The sequence below is a fragment of the Lithobates pipiens genome, unplaced genomic scaffold, assembly GCF_037356315.1.
Source record: "Lithobates pipiens isolate NorthernLeopardFrog02 unplaced genomic scaffold, aLitPip1_a1.2 Scaffold_18, whole genome shotgun sequence".
In the NCBI taxonomy this organism is placed as follows: domain Eukaryota; kingdom Metazoa; phylum Chordata; class Amphibia; order Anura; family Ranidae; genus Lithobates; species Lithobates pipiens.
In genome coordinates, this window is record NW_027507758.1 from 562,876,641 (window position 1) to 562,897,423 (window position 20,783).

The 20,783-nt window shown below is 47.5% G+C and overlaps 1 protein-coding gene across 1 annotated transcript in view; it reads left to right on the forward strand.

The window, feature by feature from the left end:
• The window catches only part of LOC143988993 (cytochrome P450 2A4-like), a 126,758-nt gene that overhangs the window by 27,533 nt on the left and 78,442 nt on the right, over positions 1-20,783 (forward strand). Inside the window, exon 3 of the mRNA XM_077488976.1 lies at positions 13,781-13,943. Coding sequence (XP_077345102.1) covers positions 13,781-13,943 — 163 coding nt within the window. The remainder of the gene's footprint in view (positions 1-13,780; positions 13,944-20,783) is intronic.

Below are 20,783 nucleotides of genomic sequence, written 5' to 3' on the forward strand. Positions count from 1 at the left end.
GGTTTCAATCGTCTCCTTCTGCCCAACGTTTCTCCTGATAGATCGGAGTAGATCTGCAGTTCCACATCCCCGTAGCTCGCCCCTGGCTGTGTTCTAACTTTTCTCATTACCTGCATCCTCTCTGTTACATGGTGAAATCTCACTATGACGTCTCGTGGAGCTTCTGATCTGACTCCGAAAGATCGTGTCATCCTGTGTATTTTATCTAGCTTCAGTGGAGTTGAAACTTCCCTATCTAAGGGGTAAAAAATATGTTGGACTATCTCTGTAAGGGCAGATCCGCTATATGACTCAGGGAGGCCTTTTATTCGTAGGTTCTTCTTTCTGCTTCTATTTTCCTGGTCTTCTAATTTATATCTAATTATTCTGTTTCCCCTACGGAGAGCTGTTACTTGCTCCAGTATTTCATCTATTCTGTGCTCGTAGGACTCTACTCTATTTTCCAACTCCTCCACTCTCCCCAAGACCAGGCCAATATCCCCCTTATAGCTGCTATATCTGCCCTTAGAGAGACCTCCATTCTCGTGAACATTTCCGAGAGCATCTCCCTAATTTGTGGGGGCTGGGGGGTTTCCCCTTGTGTATCCGAACCCACCCCTCCTGCCTCCAGAGGTACTAACCCCTCCTTTCCTTGGAGTTCCTTCTGGCTTAAATCACTGTTTTGTAGGTTTGCACTATTTTTTTTTTTTTGCCTCGGTTGACTTGGTAGCTAAATTTTTTGCCCCCCTACTCTCCTCCCCCTTCTGTCTACTTGGACCTGAGCGGGGTGGTTTCTCTATCCTAGGGCTATCAACCTCATCCTCTACCCTTATACTGGTGTTCGCAGCCATATACCTTTGAATTCCAACTGGGCTTACAGCAGGGGTCAATGGCTTATTTGTTTTACCTGCTTTCCCTCTCATCCTCGCCAAATAAATCTCCCTTCCTCCTACTCAGAAATCACTATAGATCTTTATAATACCCCCGTCGTAAGACCGTCTACCCCTAAAACAACAATCACAATGTTATTGCGGTTAATTTAAAGGGAATCAATACCGACCAATTGCATTACATTAACTCCAATATCTCAAAAAAAAAAAAAAAAAAAGGGGGGGGGGGTAGATAAGGGGGAGAGAGAAATTTATTATTCGCTAACAAATAAGTCCTCTTGTCTTGATTCCTCAGGCGTTATTCGCTTCCAAATAACCATACAACAGATAATTCATATCATATTAATTAAGAGAGTGCAAATAGTAAGAAAATGTTATTTGTTGCCCTGCAGCCACCCTTCTATGTTGGTCAGCTGATAATTAATAACATCTGTAAGGTATAGCAAATATGAGCACTCTTTAGGCCGTTAAAGGTGTTCCCCAGCAATCTCCAGATATCAGTAAAGTTCAGGTCTAGCAGTCAAGCAGTCACAGCCAATAGCCTGGGCCCTTACAACAATATATATGTTCCTCCTGCCTCCGCTATTTAGACATGGCCGGTTTCCTCCTGCAGCTATTATTAGCTATATACATGTAGATGAAACTGACCCTTATAGTCAGGGGGACAGGGAGCAGATGGTGCACCCTTCAGATAACAGTTCCTTTTTCTTTTCCTTTATTCCCTTTTATTCTCCTCTGATAGCATAGAGTACAACATCAATTCTAGCAGTGTTTTCAAAAAGGGATATTGTCCTTAAGGGAACTTCCTTCAAATCAGTTTGATCGTTTTATAGAAGAGGAAGAGGTGGGTTGGGATCCAGCTTACTTACAGGGGATATATCCCTTTATCCAGCATACTATCCGTGCCCCCATCCGATCTGCCAAGAACATCCCCTGCACCCCATCAAACAGCTTGTCTTCCCGCTTGCGTAGCTCACTGGGACAACCAGCCTCTCACTGTGGACTGGTGAGCTCAGGCAGGGATCTTTGCTTTCTGAGAGGGGGATGCAGCCCGGGTCTCGACCTGGCGTGTAGCAGCGTTCCGCGGTGATCTGCCGCTGTTTTCCGAGGCGGATGCTGAGACTGGGATAAAAAAGCCCGCTGTCCTACGTTGCAGCTGCGTTGGTCGGAGGGGGTCAGCCCGGATCGTTGCAGGTAAGTGCAGCGGCGCAGAGCCACGGCGAGCTGCTCTAGATGGCCCGCAGCCCAGCCGCGGATGTACGGAGGAGCATGGAGGAGGAGGGAGACAGAGCAAGGCCCTCAGGAGGTCCGGACGGACGCCTGTCTCCTACGTCATAGCTCCGCCCCCTACCTATGAATTTTATTGATATCAGTGTTAAGACATGCTAGCATCATAATTAAGTAATGAGATTGGGTGGGAATTGGACAATGATGTAGGATCGCAATTTGGTTTAGGTAACATACATATAGAGGCAAGAAGAGTATCGGATTTCATGACTTCTGCATTTAACAAGGCATTATATTAAACTCATACATGAGAAGCTAAAATGTCAGTACTTTTATTTATTTTATTATAAAGGGTCAAAAGCCAGTTGGGACCTGATTTTATTTTGTGTTTTAAGAGATTTAATGGCTAACTTCACATCTAAGACAGAAATTGGATTTTCAAGGAGTTTGAAAAGTGTAGGTACCAAGGGTAAGTTTTTATAGAAGAAAGATATTTCTCCTATTGCCTTCCAGGATTGCACACCTGAGAGATGAGGCCTCCTCCCTACAGGAAACCCAATCAATTGACCGCTTGTTAAAGGTCCCCCCCCTTCCCCTTGTTCCCAAGGTATTGATTGCCTTTCTCCCTTTGGCGAAACGTTTGTTTGTGACCAGATGACTGGGGATGGTTCCCTGTTGAAGCAGGCTTAGGGAAGCCGGGGAGGGCTGAACTAACCTGCAGGCTTTTTCTCTCACAGATCACTTAAAAGGCTGCACCAAGTGCTCTGGCCGCAGGGGAGTGTGGGCTATCGCCATTGTGCAAGATGCCGCACCGCCAGCTGCTCTCCTATTTGCTCGGAGCCATCCCCAGAGGGGTCTCCAGAACTGGTTGGATTCCCCCTGATCACCTTGCACTCCCCCATTTCAGTATAGGCTCGCAGTTAGGGGGCAGCAAGAGTGAGTTACTGGTATGTTCTACCTCTGTCTTACAGAATCCCCCAACGGAGCCCAGGAGTCCCCTGATAAACTTCTTCTGCTGCAGCAGGGCCTAGCTCCTCTAAAAAAAAAAACATGTGGGTACTGCAGGGATAAGCTTCCAAGATCCCATTCAAATCCCTTCTATCGATCTATCTTCAGCCTTAATGAAGACATTTCTTTCCTCTATGCAGACAGAAATGCTGGCAACAGTCAAGTCTAGACATGTTCGTTTTATTCCAAATTAATATTTGCACAAATTTTTCTTTCTTTGGACATGCCCGAATTACACTATAAACTAACTTTGCCAAATGCTCCCAAATATGGAAATGAAATTTGTCTGCATTTTGGAAATTCTAACTGAAATTTTGAAAATTATTTCACATCAAACTTCAGACGAAGTCTAACTTTACACATATATTGCTGAAATCAAAGACTGTGTGTGTGTGTAATTGGATTACCATTTTGAATTAATACCATTTTAGTTAAGTCAAGGGTGATTTAAAGAGTAATTAATCATTTGATGAAGATTTTTCTTTTTTGTTCACTTTGCCACATTTTGAATAAAAAAAAAAATCAAAATTTTTTTTTTTTTTTTTTTTTTGATTTGGCCGATTTCCCCCCCCCCCCCCCCCCCCCCAAGTTTATAGATTCAAAAGTTTAAAATAGAAAAAAGATTGGTAAATTCGGAAAAGACATTAAAGCGAATTCCGAATATGAATCCCGAATGCAAATTGAAAGAGAGTCAACCGAATTTTACGAAATAACTAGATTAATGAAACAAAACAAAATTCCAAGGTATTTCATGGAGCTTACTCTAAGGAGTGGGGAAGAGGCCTGGTGAGCTGAGGGGACATCTATATCTATAGGTAAAATTTGGGATTTGTCCCAATTGATCTGTAGTCCGGAATAATAGCCATAAGTTTGGATGGTTTCTAGGGCTACGCTGAGGGAAGGTCCTGAATCTGCTAGGAACAGCAGCATGTTTTCCGCGTATAAGCTAATTCTTTCCTCCAAGTTCCCACACTGTAGGCCCTGAATATCTGGGTGCGTTCTAAGAGCAGACGCAAGAGTGTACACGAGGGGAGATAAGAGGCATCCCTGGCGTGTGCCCCTGGCCAGAGGGAAGGGTTCAGATTTCTGTCCATTGACCAAGATCCTGGCGCTGGGGTTCTGATACAGGAGGCGGATCCATCTAATAAAGTGGGGTCCGAATCTAGCCAGACATGACCATAAGTAGTCTCTTTGCGGCTTTTAGACACAACCACTCTGGATCCTACTTGTTCATGTCTGGCCTGCATGTTCATGTGAAGCCTCCACAGATTGTAGGCTGTGTTCTTGGCGGGAATAATTCCCGTTTTGATCCGGGTGAATTGGAGTGAGGATCACTTTATTTAAGCGTAGCGCCAGGACCTTAATATCGCGTTGAAGTAGGGATATTGGGTGGTATGTTTCGGGGAGTTCTAGGTTTTTACCAGGTTTGGGGATGAGCACAATATGAGCTTCACACATGGAGGGTGGTAAGGATCCAGATTTGAATAGATGGGTAAAAAGCTTGTGGAGCTTGGGGGCTAGAATCTCAGTGTAGGCGGTGTAAAATTCAAGAGGGAGACCATCTGAGTCGGGCGCTTTGGATGGGTTAAGTAAGGACATTGCTTTCACTATTTCTTCCTTGGTGATGGGTGCTTCCAACATCTCAACTTGGGACTGCGTGAGTGTGGGTAGATCTGTGTTATTGAGGAGTGCAGTTATCTCTTCCCCCATGGTCATTGGCAGTAGAGGAGTACAAGTTTGGGAAGCAGGTTCTGAACTCCTGAGCAACCTCTTCAGGGTCAGTTAGTAGAAACCCATCCGAGGCTCGAAGAGTGACCACTGTTGGAGGTTTGTGGTCAGTGTGGGCCAAATAGGCTAGCAGGCGTCCAGACCTCTGTCCGCACTCATACAATCTCTGTGAGTTATAAAATATTTTCCTTTCAGCCTGCTCAAAATATATAGATTGCATTTTTAACTGGTCTGCTGTTACTGGGGATGGGTTGTTGATGAATTCCTTTTCCACATTTTCCAATACCTGTTCTGCCTGTTTGATCACTTGTGAGGAGTTTTTACGATATCTAGAAATGTGTTCAGATAAGTACATACGGGCACAAGACTTGAAGGAATCCCAGATCACTTCTACCGGTGCGGTGTCTTTGTTGTTCTGAAAGTAAAATTCGCACTCGCTGCCAGCTGTGTCTAAATCTGGGACTACCTTCAACCTAAATGGGTTAAGTTTCCAGGAGTAGGACATGTGCGGGGTGTTAATCTGGAGTTCAATCCAATATCGGGCATGGTCCGATATGACACAGGGGTTAAAGCCGATATTACCTAGATTAGGAAGGAGAGTCTGGGAGATCAGTATGAGGTCTATACGCGACATTGTGTTGTGGGTAGTGGAGAAACAGGAGAACCTCTTTTTCCAGTGGGTATTGGTGTCTCCAGGTGTCCACCAGAGCTATTGCACTGAGAAATCGGCTAAATCTAGTTAGTGGTTGGGTAGAGGTGTCTGAGGGGTTTGTTGTGAGTTTGTCAAGGCCTCTATTGATGATCTTTTGGAAGTCATCTAACCATATATTAGGGACTGTGGGAAATTGGGCCATAAACGCCAACCCCTTGTTTAACACTGCGAATTGAAAGGGTGGGGGAATGTATATTGCCATATTCAATATCTCCAGGCCATATACTATAGCATGCAAGAATAAATACCTGCCTTGTGGGTCAGATTTGAGCAGCAGTAGGGTAAAGTACGTCTGTTTGGCCACTAATATGGCAACTGCTTTGGAGTTGTTAGTATGCGGAGCCTGGTATACCCAGCCCACCCATGTTTTTTTTAAGTGTGAGCATAAGTTGGCTTTCCACTAAAACCCATAATATCAGCCTTCTGCGCTTTAAGTTGGGACAGCACTGCATTGCGCTTGGGTTTGGCTCTGATTCCCTTTACATTCCATGTAATACCTTTCACACTAGTCATAGCAGGCAACTGTACGTATTAACCTTTTAATATATCATACCTCGTATGTGGCTGCTACGGGCCACCCTAGTAATGGGGGGCGACCCATGGCGGCCCCAGAAAAGCAGGTACACTGCAAGTCATGTGGCCTAATGTAGCATGTCAGCAACGGACATCCAAGAAAAACATGTACCCAATACAGCATACTGTCATCGTTACTCTTCAGTTGTGAGCGTGCATATATCACTGTGAAATAAGAAGTAAAAAACACTTTACTTAACACTCAGGACTGGCCAACTTGGTGCCACTGCAAGCCTAAGGCAGCCCTAGCACAGCGAGATCGGATAGACCAGGGAAACAGAGCTTGTGCATTGAAATAAACACTGCAATCAATGCATAGTAAAACTAGGCTTCCTAAGAGCCATATAACTAAGGAGGCGATTATTTGCTGTGAAACCAGCATTAGCATGGGGAGTGAGACTCCCGGGTTCGGGTGTTCAGGATACCTTCCATAGAGGGCATGACTGGTTGGAAGCAGTCGGTTACCTGTCCCGGGGGTCATGGTGGACATCAACTTGCCATGGCAAATAAAGAACAGGGCTGTAGTCCAGTATTTGTACTCGCAGTCACTCTGTGGATAGTAAGGCAAGGAACAAAGAGCAACAAAGGACAAAGACCTGAAGTGTGCCAGGGTCACGCGGTCAGTATGCCAAAAAGGGGGGCATACCCAAGTATGATATGTAATGAATGAAAATAAAAGGGAATGGGTGGGTGGGACACGCGAGGAGGAGACAGAGGAGGGCAGGCTTTCTGCAGCCTGACTCCTCCTACAAATAAGGGCTGACCTGCTGTCAGCCTTACAACTTGTACTCTGAGTCACTCTGTGGATAGTAAGGAAAGGAACAAAGAGCAACAAAGACCTGAAGTGTGCCAGGGTCACGCGGTCAGTATGCCTAAAAGGGGGCAAAAAATAACATAGTGGATGAAAGCTTAACAACCAGATTACACAGTGAATAACCTCTAACCTGGGGTGGCTGCAAATGAGGTTTGTATTTGGCTGCAGAAAGGGAAGCGCTAGGAAAGGCAGAGGACCAACCCAGTGTTAGACAAATGTAACACTAACACGCTTGGAATAAAACCAAGCACCACACCTAGCCAGGCTCCAAGAACTTGACAACAGTGCCGCCCCCGAATGCTGGGTCTTGCGGGCATGCAGATGTAACAGAAAGGGCCGGGGTGCCAATCAGTAGATTGGCTACAGTAAGTGAGACCCTGGGCCAGAAGCACCACTCCCCTGGCTTTAGGAACCACAAAGCCAGCTATAGCATCCCCTTGACCCCCAAGCCGGTAACCAATGCAAAAGGAGACCTGAGAGTACGTCAAAACATCACGAAAATAAAACCCACGATGGAAAGTCAGCTGAGCACAGCAGGGAGTCTACTCCGCTGGAACCCTGGACAGCCTCAAACGAAAGTGCAGAAAAATAACGCAACCTGACGTATCATTCAACATGAAATGCTGAGACTTGACTCGATATGCCCAGAAAGTGCTGAGGGCCGATACAAGCTGGAGGAGGCAAAAAAAAAAAACTGAAACAAAACCGAAAAGCAAATAGGAACTGGATGTTAACCATCAGGACTGGAAACCTAACTTGGAAAGCCCAGAAAACTTGCCAAGCAGTGTCATGAGCCTTCCTGGTATGCAAAACAAAACCCAATGATCAAGGCTGCTGCGTCAGCCAAATGGAAAACCAATCTACCACAACTGGAACTGAAAGTGCGACGCTGGTACCTGCTTCCCAGACCCGAGCCTACAGATACTGGCCCGGGATCCACGAAAGCCCTTGAGCCAATAGAAGCTGCAGAGCAGCAAAAGGCTGACTAACCAATCGTTCTATACCCTAGCGCAACTCCTGGCCGGACGCAGCTAGGAAATTTAAAGATAGTGAGGAATGACACCCAACTGGACAGGAACACAACTAGCGAGAGAACCGTGAGCAGACAAGGAAAACCTGCGACAAGAATGTAACCTGCGAGAAGGAAACATGACTGAACGAGAAACATGAGTAGCGTGATCTGATAACCACGAGCAGCATAAGAACCGAGGCTGCTAGAAAACACAACCTGCCTAGGAAATGCAGGTTGCATGAGAAACGCGAATCAATGAAACCAGAAGAGAAAACCCCAGGGGTACACGAGAGAAACCTGGCATGTGAGAAACGTGACATGGCATGTGAGAAATGTAAATTTCACGAGAAACGTAAATTGCATGAGGACAAGGCGTATGAGAAACTAACTGCATGAGAAACGTGAGTTAGAACAAAATGTGAGTGGTGTAAGAACAAGCAGAGAATGAGAATACTTGCCACCAACCAAGCCAATTAAAAACGATCACCTCAGTCTGTTAACCCATAGGCGTGAAGGGTAACCCACGGTGGAAGAACACGGACAACCCAACAACAACCTGCCCGTGACACAACAAACCCCCTGGTACCTGACAAGTAAAGGACGTAGGACCTAAAGTGTAAGGACGTGGGTGCCAAAATGACAGGACCAACAGCGCATTAATGTGAACCTGATGACACCACCCTGATGAATGCAGAAGTAAGCGCAAGCAACCTGCAGCGCCAAGACAGGAAATTAAAAATGAACACTCAGGGCTAAGGTACCCACAGACCGTGGTGGGTATAAGTAAAAGGTGTAACGGTGAACGTATACATATGATGTGTGGACTACAGGCGAGAAGATTGTGGGACGACAATCAATTGACGACGAAACCTCAGCCCGTATGGACCTGTAGACGTGACAGATCCTGGAAGTAAGTACCAGCTAATTGAAATTCTGCAAACTAAGGGCAACATGAAACATACGACACATGGGAAACCGTGAATATGGGAAAGACGTAAGAAACATGGGGGAAAAAAATATGAGAAACACGGAAAACTTATGAAAACATAAAGTTGCCTGAGACACACAAATAGCATCAGACCAGTAAAATACAACAGACGCGTAATTGCATCAGACACGTAAATTGCATGGGAGAATGTAAAACCTGAGAACCATAACTACCCTGAAAAACCTTATAAGAACCGAAAAAAAAACCTAGAAACTCAAAACGTATGCGCAAAGCAAATGGCAGAAAACTAAATTGCATGAAATGTAAATAGCATGAAACCATAAACCGCACGAGAAAACCATGACCACATGGAATGTCAATATCCAAATTAACATGCGAACCGTAAATTGCGTATCCGTGAAGCGTAATGACCCGTAAATTGCCTGAGACTGTAAATTGCGTGAGAAATCATAAATTGCATGAGACCGTAAAAATAGCATGACAAACCGAACATGCGTGAGAACCTGAAAAAATTGCATGAGGACCCCCCCCCCCCCCCACCCTCTGGCAGAAACACCTGAACCCCCCCCTCCAGCCAGGGGGCAGGAGAAGCGGGCCCCCGTGGAGACGGATGAGTCATCAGGTGGCCGAACACCACCCCCGCGGAACAACCAGGGGAAAAGGGGGTCAACGAGTGGAGCTGGCGGGGGACTCAACACCCCCCCCCCCCCGCAGCCCGAATACAGGGGGAGGAGGCGGGGCAGCCAAAACAACATGGGGAGAGAGGGGCAGACTAGCCCCCCCCCTCCTCCAGTCGGCAGGCGATCAAACCCCCCCCCCCTGGTCGAACCCCCCAGGAGAAGGAGGCGGGAAGGGCCGCAGCTGCCACCTCCCTCCCCTAGCAATCTGGTAACAGAGCCCGAGGAGAAACAATTTATCAGATCTTTTTGCTTCAAGCCCAGTAATTAAGCTTCTTGCATTTACCTACAGAATGAGATGTTCCCGGAACGACCCCCAACCACGCGGGGGAAACCTGATGGAAACCTCCCGCCCCCTCACCCTCCAGAGGCAGCCGGAGAAGGAGGCGGGGAGGCGGGAGAAGGGCTCCCCCGCGGAGACAGAAGCCACCAGCAACCCCCCCCCCCCCCCCCCCAGGCAGCACCTGAGACAGAAACCCCCCTCCCCTCCAGCAGAGGCAGCCGGAGAAGGAGGCGGGCGGGAGAAAGGCTCCCCCGTGCAGACAGAAGCTGCCGGCGGGTGAACCCCCCCCACAGATGCCCACAAACGGAGCCGGCGGGGGCCAAAAGCACCCCCGTCCACGAGCGCCAGAGCAGCTGAATGTCCTCCTCTGACCCGCCGGAAGTGACGTCAGCCACACGAGAGCCAACGTCCATGAGAGGAGGAGGCAGAGGAGGGCAGGCTTTATGCAGCCTGACTCCTCCTACAAATACAGGCTGACCTGCGTTCAGCCTTACAACAAACATCAGTGAGTCTTGGCAGGGTGTTCCAGGAGGGGGATGTTTGTGGATGGTAACCAAAAGGGAAACAGGAGGCTCGAAGCAGTTGCGTATGGCCATAGGGATTTGGCGCATAGAGGGTCATGGGGGTAAGGGGCACAGTACCTTAGGAGAAAAGCAGGGATGAGTCCATGGATTTGTTGGAGGGGACCAGTTCAGGGATCACTCTTGATGTTGGCCGTCAGGTGACTCTCAGATGTATCTTCAGACGGGTTCGCGGGCTGGAGCTGCTCTGTTTTCCATCCATGTGAGTGCAGCCTGAGGGGTGTCAAAGAAGTATGCCCTATCTTCGCCAACCACACAAAGTCTGGCCGGGTAAAGCACGGCGTAGGAGTAGTTGCGAGTCCTCAGTTGTCGTTTTGGCTTCAGTGAAGAGGGCCCTCTTCTGGACCCCCGCCGAGAAGTCTGGGAAAACTCTGATTTCGCCATTCCTGTATGGGATATTTCCCTTTAGCCTGGTGAGGCGGAGCACAGCCTCGCGGTCGCGGTAATTCAGCATTTTGGCTATAAATGTCCGCGGCTGAGCTCCCTGAGGAAGAGGCTAGTCTGTGGGCCCTTTCCACTATAAATGAGGTGGAGAACTCCGCTCGGCCAAACTTAGTGATGAGCAGCTTTTCCAGGAATGATGGGGGGGGGGGGGGGTCTGGGTCCTCCTCACCTTCAGGGAGACCAACAAATCGCAAGTTGCAGTTTCTGAGGCGATTTTTCCATGTCGTCCTGCTTAGCCATCACCGCGTAGAGTTGATGCTGCAAACGTTTTGGGGCTATCTGCAATGGCGGCACCTCATCCTCCATTGGGTCTCCATTTTCTGTCACTCTTTCCCGGAGTTTTTGTAAGTCCTGGCGGAGCAGAGAAACATCTATTTTTGCCTCCTCTATCTTGCCCATAAGTGCGCTTTTACAATCTGAAATGGCCTCAAGCAGTGGAGGAGGTGGAGCCGTCGCCATTTTCCTCCTCATTCTCCCTTCCAGCATGCCGGTATTTCGCCAGTTTTGCGGCAGTGTCCGGCTTCGTTTTTGGCGGCAACATGTTCCCTTCTAGTGTAGGTCAGTTTGTGGGTAGGGGACAAAGTTTGTCTGCGGTGGTAGCAGCCCCAGGATAGTCTATTTCGGATGTTGGGCAAGCGGAACTCGGTCCTTAACCTCCTTCCACCCGCCCTATAGCCGAATGACGGCCTTAGAGCGGGCGGGTTCCTTCGCCTGGCCGTCCCTGGACGGCCTGGTGTTTACTTCTGTAATGCGCGCCGCCGGGGGCGCGCATCGCGGAAGTATTGTATTCGCCGTGTCTCCCGGAGACAGGCAAATACAGATCGCCGTGAACGGCCAATCAAAGCGGCCGTTCACAGCGCGATCGCAGCTGCCAATGGGAGATGATCTCATATGTAAACATATGAGATCATCTCCCATTGCAGTGTCTCTCCCTCCTCACACAGAGACAGCGTGTGAGGAGGGAGAGCGATCTGTGTGTCAGCCCCAGTGCCAGTGTCAGCCCCAGTGCCAGTGCCATCTGTCAGCCCAGTGCCATCTGTCAGCCCCAGTGCCATCTGTCAGCCCAGTGCCATCTGCCAGTAGTGCCAGTGCCTGCCGTCAGCCCCAGTGCCGCCACCTGCCAGCACCAGTGCCACCTGCCAGTGCCACCTGCCAGCGCCATCCATCAGCCCCAGTGCCGTCAGCCCCAATGCCGTCAGCCCCAGTGCCGTCAGTGCCACCTGCCAGTGCCATCCGTCAGCCCCAGTGCCGCCAGTGCCACCTGCCAGTGCCACCTGCCACCGCCAGTGCCAGTGCCACCTGCCAGTGCCACCTGCCACCACCAGTGCTGCCAGTGCCACCTGCCAGCGCCATCTGCCAGCCGCAGTGCCATCTGCCAGCCCCATTTGCCAGAGCAATTAGCCAGAGCAAATAGCCAGCCCCATCTGCCTCCAGCCCCATGTGCCATCTGTCAGTGCCACGTGTCGTCAGTGCCACGTGGGGTCACTTTGTGGGCATTTCCATTGTCCTGGTGCTCCAGGGCCTTCAAAACTGTAATAGGTGGTTGAGAAATAAGATGTGTAATTTATGCTCCTAGAACGCCTGATGGTGCTATTTCAATATTGGGCCTCTGTATGTGGTCAGGCTGTGTAAAAGTCTCACACATTTGGTATCGTTATACTCAGGAGGAGTAGTAGAACATATTTTGGGGTGTCATTTTTGCTATGTACATGCTATGTGTTGGAAATATCTTATAAATGGACAACTTTGTGTAAAAAAAAAAAAAAAAAAATGCGTTTTTCATTTTTTTTTCCACATTTTCCCAAAACTTCTGGAAAAAAAATGAACCATTCAAACGACTCATTATGCCTCATAGATTATACGTTGGGGTGTTAGCTTTCCAAAATGGGGTCACTTTGTGAGCATTTCCATTGTTCTGGTGCTCCAGGGCCTTCAAAAATTTAATAGGTGGTTGAGAAATGAAATGTGTAATTTATGCTCCTAGAACGCCTGATGGTGCTATTTCAATATTGGGCCTCTGTATGTGGCTGTGTAAAAGTCTCACACATTTTGGTATTGTAATACTCAGAAGGAGTAGCAGAACGTATTTTGGGGTGTCATTTGTGGTATACACATGCCATGTGAGAGAAATAACCTATTACATTGAAAATTTTGTGAGAAAAAAAAAAAATAAAAAATCTTCATTTTGCAAAGAATTGTGGGAAAAAGATGACAACATCAAAAACCTCACCATTCATCTTAGTAAATACCTTGGAATGTCTACTTTCAAAAAAGGGGTAATTTGGGGGGTATTTGTACTTTCCTGACTTGTTCGGGTCGCAAGAAATGAGATAGGCCACCAGTACATCAGGTGTGATCAATTTTGTGCGATTCGCACCACAGCTTGTAGACTCTCTAACTTTCACAAAGACCAAATAATATCCACTAATTTGGGTTATTTTTACCAAAGATATGTAGCAGTATAAATTGTGGCCAAAATTTATGGAAAAAAAATTATAATTTGCAAAATTTTATCACAGAAACAAAGAAATATGCGTTTTTTTTTTTTTCAACATTTTCGGTCTTTTTTCATTTATAGCGCAAAAAATAAAAACCCCAGAGGTGATCAAATACCACCAAAAGAAAGCTCTATTTGTGGGAAAAAAGGACACAAAATTCATTTGAGTACAGTGTTGCATGACTGAGTAATTGTCATTCAAAGTGTGAGAGCACCAAAAGCTGAAAATTGGTCTGGTCAGGAAGGGTGTTTAAGTGCCCAGTAAGCAAGTGGTTAAGTGGTTAATTTGGAGGGGATTGGTTTCTTTTGATATAGACTACTTGTTTTGCAGATGGAGCAAATGGTAAGGAAGAGAAGTAATCAAAATTAGAAGAATGAATGGTTCTATATGTGTGTTCTCTTACAGCTGACCAAGCAATATGGACCCATCTTCACCATCTGGTTTGGTTCTAAACCAGTGGTAGCGCTTTGTGGATATGCAGTTATTAAAGAGGCCCTGATCAATTATTCTTATCAATTTGGTGCTCGTGGATCAATACCAGTATCCGAAAGAATGGCAAAAGGTTATGGTAAGGAAAATCTGTGCTTTTTAATACATACTGTACATGTGTAACCAGATGCTTGGCTAAAAAAGGAAAGTGAGAGAAACACTGGTTAACTGCTACTGTATAACAGAGGAGGGAGCTGCTGAGAAAGGCAGCACTGCACTGTGGGAACTGTAGTCCAGAGGAGAGTATCTACTGTAACCAAGAGTTGAACTGCATTTCCCAGAAAAATTGGCGGTTGGAGCCCTAGAGCTACGCTTTCTTGGGCTGTGCAGGGCACCACTTCTGTTTGCCATAAGGTAGATTGGGGAGATCACATCACTGTCCAGTGTGCATCATCACTGCTGCATATCAGCGGCCTGAGCAGGACCCAAAGGGCTGACTTCAGGGCTGCTAATGGCCAAAGTCACCTGAGCAGAAAGTGGTCTAAGTGTGTGTGTGTGTGTGTGTCTGAGGTGGATAAGGAGCTGCAATATCACTGGAATTGACTTGCTGCTGTGGGGATTTACTATCTGTTGCTAGAGAGACAGACCTTTAGGAACTGACCATACAGCTATTTAGTAGCCTTATTGCTGCATGCGGCCTTGACTGGGACTATTCTCACATGCACCAATGGTACAACTGGGCCCCAACGCTAGTCGGACTAAGCTGCTACACCGAGACCTTCACCTATTGCTTAAGCTAAGAGGTAACCCTCAGGGGACATTACACTATATTCTAGCCAATCTCCTAGAGTACACTCCAGACTAGTTATAGCATTATTCACATTGCAGGTAATACTTATATGCACTGTTTATTGCTGATTTTATGAGTTAATTCCAGTCTAGTGGTACAGAGCTCTAATCTTACCTCGGTATAGTGATTATACCACAGACCGTGTCTGTAACTTCCTTCTGTGTGTTTGTTAATGGTCAAGCAACCATTTATTCAAACCTATACCAATATAAGGAGTTAATTTACCACTAAAGGTCTTGTCTGTTTCCCCCTTAACAGGCGGAGTTAAAACTATCTATACTTATGTTTTTTAAAGAGGAAGTAAACCCTGATGCGTTTACTTCCTCTTTCATTCCCTGCAAAGGTAAAGCATAATGGACTACTATGAATCGCATAGTAGTCCATTATGTGTCACTTACCTGACACAGGAGCCAGAGAAGTCACCGCTGTCCCCTGTAGTCCCGCCGCATCCATCTTCTCGGTGGGTCTCGCTGCTCCGCCGCTGTCATTGGGTGAAGCCGCGATGACGTCACTCCCGCGCAAGCGCACGGGAGTCGCCACTCACGGCATAGCGCCGTTGACCGCGGCGTGCTCAGTGCGCCTGCGCGCCGCTGTCTATGGCGCATGCGCCATAGACAGCGGTGCCTGTCTTTCGGCAAATATCTCCTAAAACCGTGTAGGTTTAGGAGATATTTCTTGGACCTACAGGTAAGCCTTAATCTAGGCTTACCTGTAGGTCAAACTGTGTTGTAAGGGTTTACAACCACTTTAAGTGCTTGCAGTAACTTTCATTCAACCAGGTGTGTCAGAAGGGCTGAGGTTGTTCTTGGAGTCTAGGTACAGAACAGAAAATCCAAATTGCCCAAGTGACTACTGCAGGGGCAGCGCTACATATAAGACATATCACATGTTAAAAGCAGTTTTTTTTTTTTTTCACTATACCTGGTCTCCTACAGTACACAGAGCATGGAAATGCAATCGTTTTCGTAAAACTGATAAATACAGCTGATGAGAAAAGGGATTTAACAGTCAGAGCAGTCTTGTGACTTCTATCAGTGTCTGCTGATAGCTTGGAGGAGTTTTCATTTCACCCACGATTGTCCGATCAGACTTCAAACTCCTAATCCTGTGTGTGTGTGTGTGGACAGTGCTGATTGACCCTGTGCTGATCACATGCACCCACCCAAGAAAAAAAAAAACTCTAGCAATACACACCAAACTGTGCAGCCTGACTCTATAGACCCCTGTAAATATTAGGTTATTTTTTTTTTTTTTTTTTTTTTGTAGCCTGTTGAAGGAAATGATCAGAGAAGACAAGATCAAATAGGCTTTTTACACACTAAGGGGTATAACCAGCATGCTTTACTGCATATATAGCCTGATTTTACTGTTGTGGGTTTTGTAACACTTTAATCATAAACCTGCAGTGGCATCTTTATTAACAGTCTTCCATATTTCAATAAGCTCCGGTCCATAGACCACATCACTCGCCACAACACATCTGTGGGAAGAGACCCTTGTCCTCTCAATATTGTAATAAGCTGCATTAGTAATGCAGGTGTTTGGAAATTGGCAGTGGGTTATAGGGAAGATGATGATGACAGGGGGTAGGGTGTTGGCAAGGCAGCAGTGGGATGCCAGGTGTGATGAACATGAGAATGCCAGGGTAGTGTTAGCAAGGTGGCAGTGGGGTGCCAGGTGGGATGAGGGTGGCAGGGGAAAGAAAGAGGAAAGGCACAAAGGGGGAGAAAGAAGGATCACAAATATGAAAAAAAGAAAACCTAACACATTTTTTGGCATGATCTGTATTCATGAAGTTAGAAATTGGGAAATATTTTTTTTTTTTATGGGGATCACTGAAATCCACTACAGCCTGTGTTCGCGTGCTGTTTTATGGGAGGCAGATCCATCAATCAAGATGTAATGTGTTGTGTTTTTTTTTTTTTTTTTTTTTTTTTGTTACTGAGCATGGTGGAGGGAGGGACTGGGCTGTCCTTTAGGATCTGTATACATGCCCAAATGGGTGACCTGACCAGCTGAGCTCAAACAGGAAATATTCTCTCCAGCACTAGAGACCAAACTGAGCATGTGCAACAGGTCTACTGTCTTATCAGGATTTGTCCAGTGTGACCCTGTAGGAGGGGGAGGATCTGTGCATACACTATCAAACAGCCTTTTGCACAATGCAGAGGATTATGCATTTAAAGGGGTTGTAAAGGTACATTTTTTTATTTTTAGAACAAACCTGTCTATACTTGCCTACTCTGTGCAATGGAATCGCACAGAGCGGGTGGGAACCTCATCTTTTCATGTCCCCCGTCAACGTTCCTGGCCTCTCCTCTCTGGCCAGTGCCCCGATGGGAAGCTGCTTCCCATGGGCACCTTCGTGCATACTCTCATCCGAGTCCTTCCGCGTCCATTGACAGCAGGACTTGGCCCCGCCCCCACTAACTTATCACTAACTTTGATTGCCAGTACTGAGAGCCAATGGCCCCTGGAGCCCCAGCAAAGCCAGCAAGACCCGGAAGTGAGGGGAGAAGAGATCTGTAGACATGCATGGCACTGGATAGAATGAGGTCTCGGGTAAATAAAGGGGGGCTGAGGGGGTGATGCAGACACCTAAACATTTGTTTACCTGAATGCAATTGTATTCCCCTGCCATCAGGAGCGCAACCCCCCCCCCCCCCCCCACCTGTACAAATGTCACAAAAATATTCCCAGGTTCCCCCTCATGGTGTTTTGTGAAATGGGGTAATGCTGAGGAGGAGCCTAGTGGCAGCTGTATCCGCTCTGCTAAAGAGGCAGCAGTCGGTCTAGAGAGATGCTATGGGTGCCGGCAATGCCTGGATGTCCCCCGCCCCCCCCCCCCCTTTCCTGTATATTACACTGGCTGCACCTGAGGACCAGGCGGGGTGGGAATTGGTTTGGGATTTTCATTGCAGCCACAGAGAGCGCACGTCTATGCATTTGTCTGTGCAGATCCCCAGCCGCCCACAGTTTACTTTACGTTTTTTGATGGTGAAGTCAGATGAGCTTCAGCACAGAGCAGGACATGCTCGCTTTCCTCCCCTACTGGAGCTGGCAGCTGCTTCACTGACAGAATAGCAGTGCTGAAGAGATCTCGGACAGCCTGGGGCAAGGAAAAGAAAGGAGCCACAGCACCCGGGGCAGATGCTTAAAATCCTCATGCCACGGGCCCAGAAAGTAAGTCCTGGTAGTACAGATATCCAGGGTCTTCAGCTAGCTCAACATCGACCCAACGGAATTGCTGTGCAATGGTGACCAGCAATAAGGGATAACTTGTGCAAAATGTTTCCTTTTGGAAGCTCTCCTGTAGCCCAGGTTCACATTGCTGCAGGTTAGAAACCATGTGATTTCAACCTCCTGAGGATTAGAAGTCACCCTCAAAACACGTCAGCCCACTTTGTACTTTTAAATCCCACTTAAGTCTACTGGTCAGCAGACCCTGCTAGATGAGGCCAATGTTGGATTTGGCATACTGTTTGATTTTAACACTTGTTTGAGGATATTTCTATATATTTTTATCTAAATTTGCTGTGTTGCAAAAGTAATGTGCAAGGCTGGTGCGCCCTCTGTCCTTGTTTTTCTTCATAAAAATTTTAATAAGCCTAGTCCAGAAGGTGGAACTTCTTTCCATTGGTTGATGCAGATAAAAATTAACTTCCTTGTTTAGGCATTGCCTCTTTAACCACTTCAGCCCCGGAAGGATTTACCCCCTTCCTGACCAGAGCATTTGCCGTGATACGGCACTGTGTCGCTTTTACTAACAATTGCACATTCCTGCGAAGTTGTACCCAAACAACATTTTAACGTCCTTTTTCCCTAGTCCGTCTTTCAGGACAGCCATCGTAGAGAGACCCTGGCTCCTTCCCTTCAATTTCACAATTTAAGTCACATCCTCCCGCCGTCCCCTCAGTTATGGTGTTTCCTCTGGTGGGGAGACACCGCCAAGGAACCTTAGCTAAACAGTCGGGGAGACTGAGGTTATGTTACCTAGAGTGGAGGAGACAGTGGTCTCTCTGGCTCCACTCGGCAGTCCGGTCAGCTAGGGAGCTAAGCGTTCTTACTAACCGTTCAGTGCACTCCAAGCTTCGCTTGGGGAAGCAAGGAACCTGGGGAGGTCCGCCCATTCGTTCGCCTAGTGGGTCCCCCCATAGTTCTAAGAAGAAATGTCCTTTGTGTAGAGCAATGGGGGATTGCTGGGCCAAAGCACTCTGTAGTGAGTGCATTGAGGGGTTGGTAAGAGAGCAGGCAGCGGAGCAGAGTGCAGACCTGGCAGCATCTGTGAAGGAACTCTCTAGTACTTTCCAGTCCTTCAAGATGCTCTTCTCTAGTTTCCAGTTCGTTTTTGGCCTCAGCCCCTGGGCACTCCTCCACCAGCGCATCAGAGCGTACCACCTAGCCCAACGGATGTTCTTTCTGCTAGTGGGGAGAATCCAGGGGGTTCCAGAGAGGAAATTGAGGAAGAGGTTGACAGTGCTGCTTCAGATTCCCAGGGGGAATCGGATGGAGAGGGGTTGGATGGGGAATCCAAAAGAGCCTCACGGTACAAACATTCCCTTGAAGAATTGGAGGAGCTCTTAGGAGCTATTCATACCACTTTAGGCATACAAGAGGAAAGAAAGGCATTGTCACTCCACGATCAGATGTACAAGGGCCTGGGGGAACAGAAAAAAGCGTGTCTTCCCAGTTCATGATGTCTTGATCGATGCCATCAAGAAGGAATGGCGGGATCCTGGAAGTACACCTTTCTTTTCAAGTGCGTTGAAACAAAGGTTTCCTTTTGCAGAAGAGGAGGCTCTTGTCTGGAACAAATCTCCCAGGCTGGATGCTGCCTTTTTCCTCAGGTGTCCAGACATGCCGATCTGACCTTTGAGGACATGGGGGTGCTTTCAGACCCTATGGATCGAAGGATGGATTCGCTTTTGAAGAAAGCCTGGGATTCATCGCAGAGAAATCTTAAGCCTGCCATGGCAGCCACAGTAGTGGCTCGTAATATGGAGTATTGGCTCACCAAGATTAAAGCACACATAGAAGCAGGGACGGAAAAGGAGACTATTTTATCCTCCTTTGCCATGCTTCTTAAGGGGGTGCGTATGCTTCAGCTGAATCTGTGCGTAAGGTCTACGGCTTTGACCAACTCAGCCAGGGAGGGCCTTATGGCTGAAGACATGACAGGGGGACAGTGCATCCAAAATAAAACTCTGCGTGATTCCTTTCACAGGGGACTTACTTTTTGGGCCAGGTCTTGAGGCCTTGTTAGATTACACGGCAGATAAGAAAAAGGCCTTTCCCATTAAAAGGAAGTATGGAGAGCTGTCTAAAAAGGCTTGTCCTCAGAAAAAATGTTAAACCCCTAAAACTGATCGGCAGAAAAAAAGTTGGGGGCAGAAGAGCAAAGAGCATGGGGGGGGGGATTTTCGCCCTCCTGAACAGCCTAAAAAGTCCCAATGACAAGGTCACGGTGGGAGAAAGGTTGAGGGCCTTCCTCCCACAGTGGTCACCTCCCAATCGGTTTTTGTTGGGGATCATAAGAAGAGATTGGAGTTTCAGAGCCCCCCCCCCTCTAAAACTCCTTGTTACGAGCTGCCAAGATGTGCAGAAAAATCCTCTGCTCTTCTTTCCTCTCTACAGGAGTTGGAGGAACAGGAGGTGGTGGTACGGGTCCCAGTAGGAGAGACAGGCAGAGGCTTCTATTCCCACATCTTTGTGGTTCGCAAGCCTTTGGGAAAGTTCAGGCTCCTCCTGAACCTGAAGCCTCTGAATGTCTGTCGCCTACAGGAGGTTTCGGATGGATTCAATTTACTCGGTGAAGGCACTTCTTCCACCGAACGGTTTCATGGCATCGATAGATTTAAAAGATGCATACCTGCACATTCCCATCGCAGAGAACCACCAGCGTTTTCTCAGATTGGCAGTAAAAACCTCGGTAGGGGTGCTACATCTCCAGTTCAAAGCACTTTCCTTTGGGCTATCCTCTCCCCCTCCCCCCCCCCCCCGTATCTTCACCAAAGTTATGGTGGAGGTACTGGCGTTCCTGCGACTCATGGGAATCTCGGTGATCGCATATCTCGATCTTCTCCTGTTTGCCCCTTCTCCAGTGCAGTTGATTCCGGATCTGCAGGTAGC